Consider the following 20134-nt stretch of genomic DNA (forward strand, 5'->3'; position numbering starts at 1 on the left):
TACAGGTGCAATCATGCAAAACATTTCCATATTGGTTATGTGATGGAAAAAAACCACAGAGAGAAAAAAACATCTCCACACCCTCACACTCACACCCACACCCACTTACACAAAAATGAAAACCAGTATACTTTTCTCTGTATTCAGACTCCTTCAGTTCTTTCTCTGGATATGGATAACATTTTTCATCATGAGTCCTTTGGAATTGCCTTGGATCATTGTATTACTTTTGTACAAATAGGTCTCCCCCCCCCCCTTTTTTTTGGATCTCTTTGGGATACAGACCTAGTAGTGGTATTCCTATTTCCTTCTTTTGTCATTACTTTTTGTCACTGAGATTAGTTTTGCTTAAATTCCTTTGCTTAAACTGCAGCTCTGTTCACACTGGCTCTCTTGCCCTCTGTCTCCCCCATTGCCCCTTTCTTATTCCCCTACTTTTAAACTTAAGTTGTTAATTTTTAAAATTTATTTTGTCGCGTTTCTTCCCTTTTTTGGTCCATTCTCTGTCCCCTCTCAATTATGAGATTAATTCAAAATTTCTACAACTTCTTAGGGCCTTTAGTTTTATTTTCTCTTGCATATTTTCCTAAGAAGTTTTCTTTGTTTGATTCTCTTCATTCTTTTCCTTCCTATTTATTCCAGAGTTTTATTTTCTGCTTTCTTGGATTTATTCCTGCTTTGATCTTTTTTCTTCTTCATAGAGTCAGAGCTTCAGAGAAGTAGGTTTCAGCTTCCTGTTCTAGCCACTTTCTATGTTATTATCATTATGGATCTTGCTCCATCATCTCCTCTTTTCAGTCTCTTGTTTGTGCCCTGCTCTTCAGTTTGTGAGGGAAGTAGTATTAGGCTGAAGTACTGCTGCGTGGTAGAAATTACTCTGAGTCCCAAATCATGAAGTCTAGTTCTTCCTTCCTTCCTTCCTTCCTCTTATCTTCTCCATGGTTGTTTTCCTTCCCGGTTGCCATGTCATCTCATCTGTGGGCCCATGCCCTTTAAATTTCTGGCATAATAAGGATAGCCTTCAAGATGGCAGAGAAATGGGCGCGAGGAATAGCTGGAGTACCATTTTGGCGTCACATATAATAATTCATCTCTGAAATGAAAGATGGGCAACTTGTGTGGCATGTGACCTTCAGTCAGAGGCTAGAGCCAGTACTAAAGCCAGCTTGACCCAACTGGAAATCTGATTGTTAAATTTTCAATATGACCATTTACACCTAAGAAATGGACAAATGGTACAAATCAGGACTTGATTTATTGTTTTGTCGACTGTCTACACTTAAGAAAGCAATGGAGAAAATGTTAATAATGCAGTTGAAACAAGTATGTTTTGTGTACTTTTTTTGTAGGGGAGAGCTGATTGTTAAACATTTTTCAGGTTACCTCTGCCTAATTCCAAGTACCTCTAGAAATGCCTTATTTGAACTTTCCTTTTGGCCAACTAGTAAAAGTAAGCACTGGGGCTTGGGAGGTCTGATTTGGAGAGGATTCTAATGCTGGGCTGCTTTCTAGGCTTCTGCAAATTAAGGGAACTTTAAATGGCACTTTACAGTATAGTCTTTTCATCAGCTACATTTTAAGAAGATTGGTAATGATACACAACATCTTACAAGAAGTTGGCCCCAAATTAGAAATGATCAAGATTATTTGAAATAGAGATTTATATCTCCCATCATCAACCATGAACCCTTAAGTGTGTATTATGTCTTTAGATATTAGCTATTGATAGTATAAAGCCATTATGGTTAAGCAAGATTTTTAAAACTAAACTTTTGTTACTAAAAACGCTATGTGTCACCTGTAAAAACTCTAATCCTTAAAAAAAACTTTGGAAACAGATTTTTTCCAGCCTGTCTAAAAGTCTTCCAAATGAAGAGTTTCTGTGGGACTTAGGCCCATTTTCACTTGTCTCTCCTGTCTCTGTCTCTGTCTTTCTGTCTCTCTATCGCTCTCTGTCTCTCTCTTACACATTTTATCCATATATAATATACACTTAAATTTTTATGTATATATATTTATACAAACACATATAAATGTAATACCATCTGCTTAATTTGTAAGAATGATTGACAACAGGGAAGATAGAAATTTACTAGCTGAATTTCAACAAAGGTATGTGAAACTAAGATTTTAAAAAATAATGACATATATTCAGAAACATTGTGGTCACTAAAAATCATTAATAACATTTTTGATGGGAAAATTTTTTTACCAATAAAGTAAAAATGATTTAAAATGTATTTATTTCATATTTATCTCATCCTTTTAAGATCTCATCTAAGCATTACACATATTTTTCTTGTAAATGATATAGGTGATGTACAACAATCATGTATATAATTTATAAGTAAATATGCATATTTTGAGGGTATATGATCACAAATGTTTGGAGACAACTGTCTTTAGACTTTAAGTTGGAGGTTGATTGTATCTTTGGACAGTGTTTGCCACACCATGTTTGGACTCCTTCCTTGACCCCCAGTCAAAACAGAAAACCCAACGATATGAGACATGATGATTGTAATACCTGTTAAATTTAGGGAAACATTTTGGAACAAAAACTTCAACTAAATTTTCTTAGACTGAGGTGGATAGAAAAGGAAGGAAGAATTGATGGACATTTATTAAGGGCTTACTGTGCCAAGAGCTAGGGATACAAATATGAGCAAGACCCTCTCTGCCCTCGAGGATCTTACATTCTAATAAAGGAAAATAATACATAAAGGAGAGCTGAAAGGAGTGGGAAGGGTATCCCCACTGCAGAGGGGCTGTTTTCTAGGAGAAAGAGGAAAGAGGAGGAGAAAGGAAAAATTGGCAGAATAAGCCAAGCTGTGAGTGAGGTGAAGCATGCCAGAAGGGACTTCCTCTGAAATAGTGTTCTGGGTTGGGATTCGCCAGTCAGGAAAGTAGAGTCTCGGGGGAAAGGCTGATGGTGAGTAGAAGAGGAAGTCTGGAGGGTGAGGTGATCCATGAGTGAAGAAGTGAAGTGTTGGTGGATCTCCTCCTGAAATAGGCTAGATCAGGCCTGCGCAGACTGTGATCCTAGGGCTGCTTAGGATGGGCCACTTGTGGCACACCAAAGGATTTCAGCTGGCCCTTGGAAAATGTAGAGGAAGAGGTCCTTTGTATATAGAGGAAACTTTTTGGCATGCCACAACTGGCCTGTGGGCTGTAAGTGGACTGTGGGCCGCAGGTTGTGCAGGCCTGTGCTAGAGACTTACTTGTTTGTGAGAGAAGTACAATTCAAGCTTGGGACTTTGTAGATTTTTCCTTATTGCAAATGTGTAACTGGAGGTGTAGCAGGGCTTTTTTTCGCTTATACTTCATCATCACATGCGTTTTGCAATGAAAGAGGAATAGTGTTTGAAGGAGTCACACAAATCATGTAGGGAGCCAGAGACGGGCTTTCTTCGTTGTAACCATATTATTGACAGGCCAAAAATATTAGAGAGCCTGAGAACGCCTGAGGCAATTTTTCAGACCTCCTGTGACAGGCATTTCTTCAAAAAGAGTGAGGGTGGTCATAGAAAATTGGCTGTACCATTTTTTCTTTTTAACTTTAAAAAAAAGTAGTTTATTGTTAATCTTTTGTGCAATTAAGAGAAAAAACTGGGAGTAGTGAAAATGGACTTTGGTGCCACATGATGTCAGTTTAAAAAGGACAACTTAAAAACTTGCTTTGAATAGCACATGTATTATTGAAAATCCATTTTACTGAATATAAGTACCTTTTTGCTCAATTGCTCAAATGAATTTATGACCATATCAAGGTGACTGTTCTCTCCATCATTGCAGATTACAACCTATCCATGCCGGATAACCCGACTTGTCCAGGTCCTCCCATATATTTGTCTCAGGTGATATGTCCAGGGTTCGGAGGCCTTCCTTTTTTCCTTCCTTCGTTCCTTCTTTTCTCCCTTCTACCCTTCTCTCTGCCCTCCCCTCCTTCCTAATTCCCTCCTACCGTTTCTTCCTCTCTTCTCCCCTCCTTTTCTTTCTCCTTTCCCACTTTTCCTTCCTCTCTCCTTTTTTTCTCTCTCCCTCCTTTCCTTCTTCCCCTTCCTCCTTTCCTTCTTCCCCTTCCTCCTTTCCTTCCTCCCTTCTCTCCTTTTCTTCCTTTCTCTTTTCCTCCTCTCCTTCCTCTCTTCATCCCTCTCTCCCTTTCTTCCTCCCTTCCTTCTTTCCTTCTTCCCCTTCCATTCCTCCCTCCCTTCTTTCTTCCCTTCCTCCATTGGTTATACTTTGCTCTCACCATGTGACCAGCCCATTTTCGTCACTTTTTGGGGGGGGAACAGTCAAACTTACCCCAAGTATCTATTAGGTTTTTTTTTTGAAGCTCATTGCCCTGTCTGAAATTTTACTAGTTGGCCTATCTACAAATATGTTACTACCTCTACCCCAGAAATCTCTGTACCCATCTTGTTGACCATCTAGGACCCTCATAGGCAACTAACCCCCTCCTGATAGCTCAAATTCCTTAAAGGTGTCACTGTCTTTAAACCCACTTAAGACAACTTTTTTAAAATTGTTGCCACCCTTCCTCTCCTTCAGATCTTTATCATCGTTTTGCCTCCTTATGTTTGTTTCTCTTTTTCTTACATTCTGTTTGTGACGGTGTCTGAGGCTGACTTGATAATGAAAGGGAAAACCAGGAAAAGGAATTTAATGCCGTAATCCATGTTAAAAGCACAAGTGATGCTGTTAGTTGAGTCATTGAATTAGAATAGTTCCTTCAGTGGTTTCTGTTGCCATCTCATTTTTAGCTGAATTTTTTTTTTTTGGTCAGAGGCAAGAATTAATGATAATCTATATGTCACAATGAGATAGGAGATTTCTTTTACTTCTCAGTTTATAAAATATATTTGGTTCGTCAAGTGCTATTTATTTAGAAAGCCAAGGGCATTAATTGATGCCAACAAATAAAATTATTTTTATATTAAATCTGTCTTATGAGCATAGATGGGGAGAGGAGAGTCACAATTTTTCTTACTATATAGTTAAAATGAATAATCTCTTTGAATGAATAATCTTAATATGTATTTTTCCCAATTATATGTAAAAAAATTTTAATATTCTTACAAATTTTGAATTCCCAATTCTCTCCCTTCTTCCCCTCCCCCCATTGAAAAGGCAAGCAATTTGACATAGATTTGCATGTGTAGTCCTGCAAAACACAGTTCCGTGTAATCTAGAATGAATAATCTTGAGAAAATAATAAACTTCTAAGGCAGTTATAAGTAACCAATATGTTTTTGTATGAAGATACATACTGATTTATCTGATGTTGTACTAGGTATGTTTCTCTGAATATTTGTTGGAGATAAAGGTTCTTAAATATAGCCTAGCAAGTTATGTGTATACACTAATAGACAATTTCCAACACTGATTTCTGTACTAATACAACTTGCTTCTCATTTTGTTCCATCTGTTGTCTATAGTCTAATGATCAATAGTGTTTATGTGAAGCACAGAATTTACATGACATTGACTCTGTGTTGCCACTGTTCTCCATGGACAGCCATCCTTGGATTAATTTTCCAGCCAAGAGGTTTGGATTAGCTCAGGATGCAATATCTTAGTTAGCCACCAGATGGTGTTCTACTCAGTCTACTGTTCCCTGATCTCTTTGGGTTCTGACCCGGTGGATGGTCCACCCCCCACACCTTTTTTGAACAGATTGAAGATTTGAACAGATTTATATGGACTTATGGCAGGAGCCTTGCTCTTTTTTGCTGTTTAGCTTTTATGCTCATCCCAGAAATGGCTTAAAAAAAAACCCCAAACAAATGCTGCTGGCCAGGTTCTAGTTTATTTTAAGAGATGAGATGGCACATTAATCAAATATTAAAATATAAGAGCTGTTATAGAAGAGTTGTTGCCCCCACCCCTTAGCAGCATTTCCTCTCTCAGGCCACATCCTAAAGCATCTTTAGATTTAGATATTCAGTACATGACCATATAATTTATTAGACAAAGTATAAAATTAAAAGGAAGATAAAGAGACTATCTTGTTCTAGTTCTTCTGATTTTCCCCTGGATGTTCTATACAGGTAGGGAACCTCCAACCCCAAGACTCCACACTCAAGACTGATAATAAAAGGAAAGAGGGGGAAGAGGTGTCCACTTTATCCTCACCCAGACTCATGAATAAAGAAATCCAGGAGTTCACGATGAGTATTACCCCAGGCTCTTACCCGGTGAGCGGGATTCAGACAGAGTAGTTCAGAATTCTCATCAGCATCTGGGTGGGCCTCGCTGTGGTGTCTGAAACTTTCCTTGTGGTCCCTTGTTACTGCGACAGTTTGATCTCTTGACTGCAAGTCTAACTGAGGAGAAGAAAGGAAGCGAGGAAGCAAAGAGGATATTTTTCATTCTTTTGTTTAGTAACTTGTCTGAGAGGGAATCCTGACTTTCCATGTCCTTTCACTAACCAAGCAGTTTGTGGCAAATTCACTTTTAGGGAAGGATTGCAGGATTTCGCTCCCTCTAGAATGGAAATTGAAAAAAATTCAGTAGTTGAAAATAAGTCCTCTTGCACATCATATATTTTTCTGTGTCCTGTGTACATATTTATATAAATGACAATACCCTATCTGTGTTGAGGTGACTAGAATCTGATCTCTCCCACCTAGAGGATTGCTCCTGCCAATGCAAATTCATACTTGCCTTGCACCTTATATCTTTGAGTCAGTTGACTGGGGCACCAATGTTAAATGACCTGGCCAGGGTCACACAGGCTGCATGGAGCAAGGCCAGGTCTATTCACTGTGGTATGCAGCCATTATTACTGTTAGGACCACCATCACTCCCACCCCCCCCCACCCACCCCACTGGTTAGCATTTACATAGTAGTTTATAGTTTGCAAAATGCTCCTCTTAATTTTTGTCGTATTTGACCCTCACAACAGTCTTGTGAGGGAGGTTCTATTATTATCTACATTTTATAGATGAAGGAATAGAGGCTGAAAGACATCATGACTCGTCCAGAGTCACATAGTGCCAGTTAAAATTTTTGAGGTAGGATTTGAGCTCTTGTGTTCCTTCCAAGGCATTCTCTGAAGCCACCGTGCCTTTACTATTTACATGAATGGTATATATGGACCATGATACAGTACAAAGAACAGTGAACTGTCCAGTGGTTTTGTTTATACAAGGAGCTCCTGGTCAGGGCCTTACTCAGCCAGTGTAGCTTGGCATCTTCTCTGTTAACTTACCCTGTCACATTGATCTTCCTAAAGTACAGAACTGTGTTTATCACTCTCTCCTTCTACCCCTCCCATCTCTAATAAATTCTGGACTGGGTGGAGAACCTGTGGCCTGGAGGCCACGTGTGACCTTCTAGGTCCTTGGGTGCTGCCTTCTGACTCAGTCCAAGTTTTACAAAACAGATCCTTTTATTAAGGGAATTTGTTCTGTGAAGTTTGGAGACAATCAAAGGGCCGTACTTGAGGCCCTAGAGGGCCACGTGTGGCCTCAAGGCTGCAGGTTCCCCACCCTGTAGGGGATATAAATTCTATATATTTATAAATTCTGTCGCCTCCAGGATCAAGCATAAAATCCTCTCTTTGGCATTCAAAGTCCTTTATTAGCTTGGTCTGCTTTTACCATTTCAGTCTTCTCATACCATATTCCATACTCCCACACCCGACCCCATTTCTTGCATATTTTGCCATCCATTGACTCACCTTCCTTGTTGTTCTTTGCGTAAAACACTCCTCAGACAATACATTTTCAGTATTTGTCCCCCATGTCAGGAATGCTCTTCTTCCTAAAATCTTATCTCCTTGACTCCTTGGCTTCCTTCAAGTCCTGGATAAAATCTCACCTGCAAGAATTCTTTCCAAATTCTCATTAATGCTAATGCCTTCCTTCTGTTGATCATCTCCAATTTTCCTGTCTTTATCCTGTTTGTATGTAGTTGTTTGCGTGTTTCCTCCCCTATTTTACCATGAGGTCCTTGAGAACAGAGACTGTTTTTTTGCTTCTCTTGTGTCTTTTGCGTAATAAATAATTTTTAATTGATGTATTCGTAAATTAGGGTTCTTAATCTCTGGGAACCATGAACTTAAAAACTGTTTTAATAACAGTATTACCTTTAAAAACATTCTGAGAAGAGATCATCAAAGGGGTCTATGAAACAAAAAAGATCTAAGAACTCCTGTCTTAGAGGGTTACCTAGAGCACTGAGAGTATGGATAGGGGACTTGTCCAGGGTCACACGTTTGGCCTGTGTCAAAAGTTGAACTCAGATGGTCTCAGTTATGAGGCCTGCCATCCATCCACTACACCCTTGCTGCCAATTTTAAAAAGCTAGAACTTTTGCCACTAAAAAATATTTTCGGCTTAAGGTTCTTGTTGAACAAACACCACACAATGTGTCTTAAAGTCATAATGTGGCATAAGGTCAGAGAGTGTTATACCTGATACGGTCATTGAAGCATACAATTATAGGAGTAAATACAGCAGAATATGAAGGCTTCGTATTTTTAATTTTTATCAGAAGTTTTACATTTTCATTCTCTGGTTTCTTTTGATGCTTGGACCTGTGCTTTTTGCTCTTCCTGAGTAAGGAATGGGTTAAAAACATGTAGAAGCGTCAGATAATGTACTATTGGGGCTTCCAAATACCTATTGCTTCATCACTGTGGGTACTTCCTCCACTGATAAAGATTGCGGTCCTCCATATCTTACTAGTAATCGTAGTATTTTTTATACTAATGGTTTTGCATACTAGTTGTATTTTGATACTTCTCATTGATGGTGGGCACTTTTTCTAGAGGAGCCGATCACCACGGATGTCATGATTCTCTGGACAGTTTTTTTTTTCATGATCTCCCCTGAAGCCTACAACCAAGAGCCATCCAGTGTACTGGAGATCTCTCTCCAGATTGTTGTGAACATGTGGTAGTTACCATCGCAACACTCAAGCTCTCTCTTGTTCCCTTTGGATCCACCTCCTTTTACAATCATAAATTTCCTTGAAATCTTTTTGTTCTATTCCTTAAACTGACGTCATCGTTGGTAACAGGCTGCAGTCCAATGACCCCTGTCACGTGTGTGTCTTTCCGGTCCTTGGGGGTTCACTAGTTACGTTGAGATTCTTCAGCGGCATGCTCTAATTTATAGCTGTCTGAGATAACTGGGAGAATACTGGCTTTAAAAAGATGAGTTTTGTTTTATGTGGAGCATTTGGGGCTGACTGTTCAGTTTCTTAAATGCAATATGGTCTTCTCTCTTCCTTCTGTTTATTTAATTCTAGGTAGCTGATTTTCCATCTGCAGCATCCGTCCAAAGTATAAGTACTAGTATACTAATGTGATGGGTTGCCTATAAAACTGCATGTGATAGTCTAGGAAAGTAATTTTTTTCATTTTTTCCCTGTGTATTGTTAAGCCAATATATTTTGAATGGTCATGAATCTTACAGAGGAGACCCTATGGAATTCTGAGGCTTAATGAAATCGTGTGATGTCAGTAGAAACAGGGACATCCTCAGTGCCCCTCAGAGCTATTTGCAATCCTTTTTCTATTTGGGTTCTGTATTGAGTATGCATTCTTTCTCTTTAAACCTTGCATACACTTGCTTGTTGGAGTACAGTTGCACAAAAATACATGATAACTTTTACATAGCATTTAAAATTCGTGATCTTGTGAAGTGGTAAAAAAAAATCTGTTATTATATTCATTTTTAGAGGTAGTTAGGTAGTATAGGAGATAGAACACTGAATGTGGTGTCAGGATAGACCTGGGTTCAAATTTGGCCTCAGCCATTTACCAGAGGTGTGACCTTTGGAGATTTATTTTAACCTCTGCCTGACTCAGTTTCCTTAATTATAAAAACAGTACTAATAGTAACATCTGTGACCCAGGATTGTTGTGTGACAATCAAATGAGATAATATCTGTAAAATACTTTGTGAACCTGAAAGTACTTTATAAATGCTAGTAATTTTTAACACAAAATACCTAAGCCTTCCTTTACTTCTGGTCTCCTAGACAGCTGTACTAGCTTGTATGTACTACATATAAATAGGTAAGACTGGGAGAGTGTAGACTTCCCCCATTCGAAATCCAGGTCTCCTGTTGCTATAGCACAGGGTAATTCATGACTTGCTGCAGTCAGATTTTTTTAAATTATTTTTTTGAGGGGGGAAGGCAGAGCAATTGGGGTTAAATCACTTGCCTAGCGTCACCCAGCTAGTAAATGTGTCAAGTGTCTGAGGTCGGATTTGGACCCGGGTCCCCCTGATTCCAGGCCCAGTGCTCACTGAGCCACCTAGCTGCCCCCAGAGTTTAAAAAAAAATTGTCCACTGATAGTGCTCTCTTCCATCTTTATTCTCTTTGTACATTTTATTTATTTATGCACATGTCTCTTTTATGCTCCTTGAGGGCAGAGACTGTTTCCTCTCTATACAGCAGGCATATAATATTTGTTAAAATGAGTTGAATTGAACTCCATCTCTAGCCTCCTTTGGTTCTTTTGTGTTTTCAGGGGAGATAAGTAAGAGGTTGGGTTAAAGTGTGAAAGACCCACAAAACAGATATTCTTCAAAAACAGTCCAGCTTCTTATTTTTGAATGGAGGATCTGTTGTTTGTTTAGATACTAAAGGATTTGGATAGACTCTTTTCATCCCTGAGCATTCCTGCTCTTTCTCCACCCTGTCTCCTCAAAAAACATAGATAAACTAGAAACAATTGAAAAGAACAGCAACAAAAATGATGAATGTCTTGGAGAAAAGGAAAATAAAGTCTCTGTAAATATTTGAGAGGTAATAGAAGGTGGAGGGAGGGATTATTTACAGGGATGGAGCTCAGCTCGACAGGAACAAAGCTCACATCTGAAAGTAGGAAAAAAATTGGTCAGAACTGAAGGGAAAAAAACCACACCAAATCTCTAAAACCCACAACAAAACCCTGTGGCTGAGGAGGACAGTTAGGTGAGGATGTGCCGTTCTCCCCTTGGCTCTGCTGGTGAGAGCAGGTTAGATGGTCTGTTGTAAAGGACTGGCCTGGAATGCTGCTCCCATAACAGGGCCCTGGAGGAGCTGGGAGCAGTTTCTGTCCCCCCTCTCCCCGTAGAGTACAAATGAGAAAGTAGGCATGATCTGCCCTTGTCCTTTGCTTACTTCATGAACACGTTTTGTTTCCCAAGCCTTCCTTGTTGCAGAGATAATTTGTGAAAGGAGTCTCCAGAGTATAAGAGAGAGTGATTACTTACATCTCTTTCATGGGAGGTTCTAGAAGGCAGTATATTTTCAGAGAGGTGACGTCTCACTTTGTAGTAAGTCACTCTATACATAGTACCCCGAAACCCTACCTTGATGGGTGATACTTCTGCCTCCTTGCCAACTCAATTCAACTGAATTCAGCAAACAAGGTGTTGTTCTAGGTCCCTTTGCTATCTATATAAAAAGGTGGAGATGAGACACATACATAAATGACCAGAAACAATCAGTAAGCACTTATAAGTGCCAGCCACCTTGGAGGTAGTTTTAAGTGGCGCAATGGAATGGTGCCATGTGCCAGGCACCTGTGCTAGCCTTTGAGGTAGTTTAGAGAGGTGGAATTGCAGTCAGAAGGACCTTTTTTTTAAAAAAAAAATTAAGTTTAAATCATTTAATAAGTGCCAAGCACTGTGCTAAATGCTAGGAGTACAAAGAAAAGCAAATGACCGTTCCTGCCCTCACAAATAAATGGGCAAGACAGTGTGCAGATAACTATGTACAAATAAGCTTTATACAAGACCAAACATCAACAGAGGGGAGGCATTCATCTTCAGAGAAATTGGGAAAGGTTTATTGTAGAAAGTGGGATTTCTGAAGAACGCCAGGGAAGCCAGAAGGCAGCGATGAGGAGGGAGACCTTTTCAGGCAAGGGGGAGGGGGACAGCCAGAGAAAATGCCCAAATGCCCGGAGTCAAGAGATGGAGTGTCGTCGTCTTGTGCGAACAGCAAGGAGTCTGGTGATGTTGGATCAAAGACTGTTTGGTGGGAAGGGGAATATAAGATGAAAGAAGATGGGAAAGATGAAAGGGGAAGTGCTGGGTTTTGAAGGGCTCTGAATACCAAATGCACAATGGCAAATCCTACCTCAGTTATGCTCTAGCTTTGTGACTCTGGGCAAGGTACAGCCTCCCTGCCTCAGTTTCTTCATCTGGAAAATAAGATTTTATAAATTTTATTATTACTTTATATAATTTATTATTACTTTATTATTAACCCATCTGCTAACAACAATCCTGTGAGGTAGATGCTAATATTATCATTAAAGTGCTGTGTAAATGCTACCTTCTGTTCTTCATTATCTGAGGATTCAAAGACAAATAAAATAGCCTCTTCCCTGCCCTCAAGGAGTTTACATTCTTTCTCTAATTCAGGGTAAGATAGGATTAAGGGAGTAGGAGAGGTTGAGCAGAGCAGAGCAGCACGAGAGATTTAAGGAAGAATACAGTTACTTCTAGCTACGTCCATAGGGATGTACAGCTTAGCTGACCCTTGCTCCTAAATTCCTAAAGGGGTCATGAGTTGGACACAACTGAAAAACGACTCTACTGATGCTTATGACAATTTCCAAACATATTTAGTAGACAGTGTCGTGAGTTACTGTGGTCTAAAAACTTTAGTCACTCGTGGGTAATTTTCTGGAGATGAGACTGAACTTAACTGGACTAGTCCACGAGTCAATTCATTTAACATTTATTAAGTACCTACTGTGTGCAAGGAACTGTGTTGTTGAGAAGCATTCAGTTTGGCCAGAACTTTATTTCTGGAGAAATGAGGGCTGTCGTAGTACTATGTATTTTGGATGTTGGTATCCCATACAGCTGAAAATCCCATACTACCATTTCTAGTGTTGAGTTTTATGGAATACTAAATCCTTATGGTAATTTTTTTTGTTCGGTCATTTCAGTTATATCTGACTCTTCCTGACCTCTTCTGGGTTCTTTTGTTTTTTGGCAAATCACTCCAGTACCTTTGCCATTTTATTCTCCAGCTCATTTTACAGATGAGGAAACTGAGGCCCTAGAGGTTAAGTGACTTGCCCAGGGTCACACAGTTAGTAGTGTTGAAGGCAAGATTTGAATTAGTCTTCCTAATGTTGAATACTTTCTAAAGGACTACAAACTGAGGCTGTTAAATTTTTCCAATTCATTCCCCAAAATTGTAATGTGGTCATCTCTTTATTAGCATCATGTGTAAAAACCAATTATAGTCCTTCCTTCAATAATCCGGTACAGTCTCATGAGAATCTGGGGAAGGTTTCCCTTGTGAGGTAGCTATGAGAGAGAAATTAATGTTACAGAAATAGCCATGTCACATTTTTCCCTGGGAGGGACAAACTTAGAAATATAAAACGTAGTGAAGAATGAGCTTAAGCTAGTCATTTAGAGCTCTTGCCTGTTTACTGTGTAACAATGCATAGTGTAGCTTGCTCGTGAAGAAATAGTAGCCTAGGAAGCAAGCTGTGGGTGCTGGAGGTTTTCATTTATGCGTTTTATTTTCTTAATGCGGAAGTATTGAGTGATTAGGACTATTAAATACTTGGTTCTGATGTATTAGATTCGCATTCCCTCCCAAAGTCGCATGAGCTTTTAAAAAATATTTTTGATTTCTGTGACCATGTTGCTGTTCCCTTTTGAGTGGTCCCTTGTGAATTCCTACTATAAGCTCACTCCCTGTATTATTTTTAGTGTAAGCTATAATGATTTTATCCTGGTCATATTTCTCCCCAAGGTCTCCTATCCCAGTTACTTGCAAATCTACTCCTCCCATCTCATGTTCTCTTTGATCTCTTATAATTGGCTTAAAACCTTCTATATTTAATCTATGTTGACTCTGTTTCTCTTCTTATTTTTACTCCTTTAGTTCCCTCAGACCTTAATAGTCTGTTTCTTCATACTGTTTTCCAGATTTTTCTTAAATTATCATATTCCCTGTCCCACCGTTGAATATCATTTTTTTTTGCCTTGTCTATCCATCTGGTTTGCTTTAGCTTTTAATGTAAATCCTGTAACATCTTTATTTTGGCTTGTAATAATCTAAGACTCCACATTCTTTTGGGTTTGTTTAATGCACGTGAGCGTGCACTCACATACACACACATACACACACACATACATGGGAGTTTCTAACAGAACTTCCAGTGAACATATGCATATGTGAGTATGATGTTAAAATGGTCCATCCTACCTTTATTAGAGAGAAATCATAAGTGAGCACGAAGTCCAATCTCTTTTTGATGAACAGTTACAAAAATTATGGTACTTGCACATTGTGTAGAAATACATTTCTCTTCCTTCTACTTGATTACTTTTTTTGGTGGATCCCCCTACGCAAAAGCATCTTTAATAACATTTTCACTGTTTCGAATCTCGACAGCTCTCAAATCCTCTCGCCAGAACATTGTTGCTTCTGTGGATGATTGTTTTCAGTTTCTTGGTCCCTGTGTTCTGAAAAGAAGCCACTGATAGAGCTTTTTGTTCCTTTCTTTTCCTTCCTTGCTTTCTTTTTTGTTGTTGTAGATCCAAATTTATTGCTACTTCTTTTGGTCTTTTTAGAACCAAGACTGCCTTCTTAGTCACTAGTATCATAACTTGATACATAGTCCCTTAAACTCCTAAATCAGTTATGTGTCTCTGTAGTGATTTCCGAGTGGACTTCCTGTTGAAAGTCTACTATTTATACAGTTTTCTTTGAACCCAGGCCCTCATAATGGAAAGAATATAAAACTATTATCCTTAAAATAATTTATTGTGAAGGAAAAACGTGGAATAGCAAACCTAACAAGTGAAACAGAAAAAAAAATGTAGATTTGGTAGACATAGGAAACTGTTGATAAATGTCTTTGCAATATCAGATATTAAAAGCTGAGTGAAAACAGAACAGATCACAGTTTAGCAGCTAAGCAACTAAAAAAGGAGAACACATTTGATTGGTACTGTGAATGGAGCCCTAAACCCTGAGTTGAAAAGACCTGAGTTCAAATCAAGCCTTGGACACGTTTACTAGCTGAGTGACTCTGGACAAGTCACTTAACCTTTGTGTGCCCCACTTTCTCCATGTATAAAATAAGGATAGTTGGTAATAGCTGAGTTCAAACACAGCCTCAGGCACTTACTAGCCGAGGGGCTCTGTGCAAATCACTTAAACACTGTTTGCCTTACTTTCTGCATTTGTAGAATGAGGATAGTTGGAAAGACCTGAGTTCAAACTCAGCCTCTGACACTTGCTAGCTGAGTGATTCTGGGCAAGTCAGTTAATTTCCACCTGCCTCGCTTCCTTCATTTGTGAAATGGGGATATTATGTGTATATGTATATGCGTGTATACACACACACACATACATGCATACATACATGCATACATACATACATACGTGTGTGTATCTCTGTATCTGTATCTCACCTACCCCCCCAGGGTTGTGAGGATAAAATGAAGTAATGAGATTTGTAAAGTGCTTAGTAAAGTTTAAAATGCTGTATAAATATTAGCAATTATTGTTGCTGTAGAGAAAATACTGGGTCTGGGATCAAAAAATGTGGGTCTGTATCTTGGCTCTGAGTGACTTCTGTGATCTTGAAAACACATCTTTGGAGCCTTAATTTATTCATGTGTAAAATGGTTGTATTAATAACTTCTGGGGAACTTCTCAGCTCTAAATCTAAATCTATACCTATGAATAAACAAAACCTTGAATTCTTCTCCAAGGTGATTCAGTTATTGGGGAAAAGTACTGTTTGTTTAGCCTGTAGGGGGAAAAAATTAGGGAGGAGGATTGAAGAATGATGCTTAACTTAATATTCTGGTGACCAGTACCCTTGTCTTTTCCCTGAAGCTATATTTAAGGGAAACAGATTTAATAAAGAATTTAAGTTACCATGCCCCCCCCCAAGCTTGCTATCTCTCTCTCTCTCTCTCTCTCTTTCTCTCTCTCTCTTTCTCTCTCTCTCCCCCTCTCTCCCTCCTCCCCTTCACTTACACTCTAGGTTGTCCTGGCAATCTAAGTTTATCATTCAGTTAAGCCTGTAGATTCTGGTGACCTTTAAGTGTAAGTCAGATTCTCATCTGTCTTGGATGGTTCATCTTGCCCCAAATCAGAGACAAATTGACTTACTAAAGCTTCCTCCAACCCTAAAAAGCCTGTTTTTCACCTCTCATCATGCTATAAGTTGCTTGATACAGGGTGCTCCATATGCCAATGAAATCTTATTCCCTTATATTTATGAAAAAAATTTGAGGGAGTCTTAGACTCTAAGTCTGTCTCTATGCTTTTTTTTTTGGTATATTCTTGTCTATAAAATGTAATATAAAAAAGAAATTTGATGCCCACAGTGTCTTAAGATGGTTAAGGTTTTCAAATCCTTATTTCTTTTTGTTTTGTAGTTCTGTTTTAATCGCTGTTTTGATAGTTTTAAAACTCAAATCACTAAATTTACAACTTGTATCTTAGCAGGAGTATGCTTATGTTTTTGAGCTCAGATAATAACTCTCGCCTCCTTGGGTTTTTTCTTTCTTTTTTTTTTTTGGCTAAGTCTTTTTCCCCATGATAATTCAAATCAGTATTGTTTTTGCAACAGGATAAGCCTTGAGAAACATTCGTGAAGCTGGCATTTGACGTATTTGTGGATCATGCCAGCCACTGCCCACAGACTTGGCAAACTTTTTCCTGAAGATAGGGCTTATATTAGGCTTACAACTGTGTAATTTTTTATAGAATTAGCATGATACTGCTGACCTCCTTGTAAGTTACAAGATGTACTGGACCAGCAGATTTTTCTAAGGTGCCGGGAGATCTGTTTTGAGGAATACTGAGCTGAGATTGATATTAGTGCTCACTTTGTAGTGCAGATAGAGTATAGGAGAATAAGGTTAATTTTAAAGGGACTTGGTTCTCCTGTGGCTCAGTAAAGCAAATTGTTAGATGAGAAAAAGCTAGTTGTAATCGGTTTCCTGGCTATAGTTACCTTTATATTTTCTTGTCTTTCAGAAATGGCAGTTAACAATACATGCCTGTTCCTAAGTAATAATTATTTGGGTTGAGGGTTGCATCAGGTATTCTGATGAGCGCTTAAGGCCCCTGGACTTGGTGATTAATTAACAAAGTTGGTTGTCCAAAGCTGTGTTGTCTAGGATTGAAGATTTAGATAGAAGCAATGTGTCACAGAAATAGAGAATCGTAGAATTTGAGAATTGGAAAGGATCTCTAGTGATCATCTAGTTCAACCCATACACAAAACAAATCCCTATGAGGAAGGAATAACGTTGCTGACCAAGGGTCGTGCAGCCTCTTCCTGAAAAACTCTAAAGAGGGGGAACTCATCTCTTGAGGTAGCCCTTGACATGCAGGGACAACTCTGATTATTAGAAAGTTGTTTTTTTTTTTTAAATTACAAGCCTACATTTTCACTATTGCAAATTCCAAACCATTGATCTTGGTTCCATCCTTTGTGGCCCTTATCAAACCCTATCCCTTCTCCACATGATGGACCTTCAGATATTTGAAGATATCTCTTATATCCTGCTCCCTCTGCAAGACTGACCACATCCTGCTTCCTTCAACCAATCTTTAAATGATATTGACCAAAGGCCCTCTACCATCCTGATTGCCCTCCTCTGGAAAACTGCCTGGCTTATCAATGCCTATTTAAATTATTTCATCCAGAACTGAACATGACGTTCCAGATGAGGTCTGACAAGGACAGAGTACAGAGGGACTATCACCTCCCTATTCTTGAGAACCGTGCCTCTCTCAATGCAGCCTATGATTGCATTAGCCGTTTTGGGCGGCAGCCGCATCTCACTTCTGAATCATATTGAATTTGCTGTTCGCTAAACCCTGAGGTTTTAAAACAACTGCTCCCAAACCACGTCCCCCTGCCCCCTCCTCCATCTTGTACTTATGAAGTTGACTTTTTCTTTTGGTCAAGGGTAAGGCTTTACTTTTATCCGTATTGAATTTCGTCTTACTAGATTCAGCTCAATTCTTTAGCCCGTGAAGATGCTTGGATCTTGGCTCTGTCATCCATTGTGCCTCCTTCCCAGCCTCCTATGGTTCAAATGATGTGCTACAGTTACTCATTATCAATCAAGCAGTCAACCTTGAATTATGTTTTTTTAATAAGGCATTTAGGATTATTGGTTAGGTAGGTGGTGCAGTGGATAGAGCATCGGGTCTGGAGTCAGGAAGACTCCTCTTCCTGAGTTCAAATCTGGCCTCAGATACTTACTGTGAGACCTTGGGTAAGTCACTTAACCCTGTTTACCTCAGTTTCCTCATCTGTAAAATCAGCTGGAGAAGGAAGAGGCACACCACTCCAGTATCTTTGTCAAGAATGGAGTCACACAGAGTCAGACAACACTAAGAAACAACTGAACATAAGATTTTTTACACTAAGAATACAAAGACAAAAATCAATCTCTTCCCTCAAGGATCTTACATTCTATTAGGGGAGACATGTACAAATGTGAATGTATGTACAATAGACAAAGTAAATTTAAGGTAATTATTTTTTTGGGGGGGATGACTAGCGGTTGGGAGGATCAGGAAATCTTCCACACAGACATAGACACATAAACAACCATATGATGCTCCTAACTCATAGACATAGGTTTTCAGGTTTTCCCCCTCAGTAATGGTGACTAATGGATTTGGACTGAGCCTTTCTTCCTTTCACCTCTGATTCCCCCTTTACAGTCAGTGCCATGGGTTTGCAAGATGACTGACTGTGGTTATTGGTGGCCTGGGATCAGAGCGAAGCAAAGAGATAGAAGTTAAGTGTTTTATCCAGCCTTTGGCAGGTTATTGCTGCACCTAAGCCATCTTCAGGCAAGAGTTATTCCAGGATTGCATATTATTAGAGCGCAAGAGTTTCTGAAAAACAGCATCCTGTCTAGTAATGATTAAATATAGCCATTTGAATCTTAGCAGCACTTGACACATTATAAGAAACTGTTTAAAAATACTTCAGTTATTATCTGTGCCTCGACTAAATATAGTTTGTAGTGAAGGAGAGAAGAGTATAAAGCTAGATAAAATTGGAACCAGTGTGACTGATAGCTCTGGAAATGGAGCCAAGTGGCAGTCCTTACTTTATTTTAAATGGAAAGCAGCAAGGTGGGGGGGGGGGGCAGCCTGTTGGCGTAACCCTGTGTTCCTAGGGTTGCCCAGTTTATTGCCATTCAGGCCATTTTCAGGAAGTAATAAAGAAGCAGCTTCGTTATTAATGTGGGTCCAAGTAGCAATAGGACTCTTGACAAGAGAGGTAGTGTGGTAGAGAGTGTCATCTTTGTTAAGCCTTCCCAGGTCATTAGAGAGCTAACCAGAATTAGAGACCATGGATACCTCAAAGCACTCCTTTTGATTTTTCCATAGTCAGCAAATGTTTACCTGGAGAGAGAACATAGAGGGGAGAGAGAAAGTTTTGACACACTCCTAGCCTAGGAAGCACAGGAAATAACCCCAGAAAATGAGGGATAGATAAGAAAATACTAAACTATCTTTATTGATGTAGCTACACCCTGTCATCCCTTCATTGGCACTTCAAGTAAATTTTTCCCCCATTGAACTGGAATGGGCAGAGGTTTGCTGAATGATTCTCCACGACCCTCACGGCTCTTAAAAAGCTAAGCTCACCAGCTCTTACAGTCAGGTGAGAAAGAAACTAGCCCCTGAGAGGGAATTACTCTGCGATGGGAACTTCCTAACCCCCATTAGCCGTGGTATTTCCTGGTGGAGATACTTGGCCCAAAAGAAGTCATATTTGAGATACATCTAACAGAGACCAGAGCCAGACATGGACAAATTGAGGCAACATTTCAAGGTAGGGAACTCACCTTAGCCATTGCGTTGAGTGACAAAGAGGAGTGGTCTCTGGGAGCTTCAGCTTAGCAACCCACCCAGCAGAGATAGTGCACTCAGTGGGGAACAGTGTAAGGAAGGACTTCACGTGGATAGGAAGGGCACGGAAGGCCCACATTACTGGAGGCCCAAACAACCTTGGCCATATATTTCTTACATGTGCACCTCGCTACTAGTTTATTCATAGGTGTATGGACTCTATGTATTTGTGGAAGCATATACTTAAGATTTATGAAGGGAATGCTTAATAGCTTTCGTTCTTAGTGTTCTATTTTAGT

General features: G+C 39.3%; 1 protein-coding gene across 4 annotated transcripts in view; it reads left to right on the top strand.

Annotated features, from left to right (window-relative positions):
• Positions 1-20134, top strand: part of DMRT1 (doublesex and mab-3 related transcription factor 1) — a 144736-nt gene that overhangs the window by 18943 nt on the left and 105659 nt on the right. The window contains exon 3 of one of the 4 annotated variants that reach the window (XM_036738742.1): positions 7155-7163. The exons of the other annotated variants lie outside the window; for them this stretch is intronic. Within the exon in view, the coding sequence (XP_036594637.1) occupies positions 7155-7163 (9 nt within the window). The remainder of the gene's footprint in view (positions 1-7154; positions 7164-20134) is intronic. 4 annotated transcript variants of the gene reach the window in all.

This window comes from Trichosurus vulpecula, chromosome 9, assembly GCF_011100635.1.
Source record: "Trichosurus vulpecula isolate mTriVul1 chromosome 9, mTriVul1.pri, whole genome shotgun sequence".
Lineage (NCBI taxonomy): Eukaryota > Metazoa > Chordata > Mammalia > Diprotodontia > Phalangeridae > Trichosurus > Trichosurus vulpecula.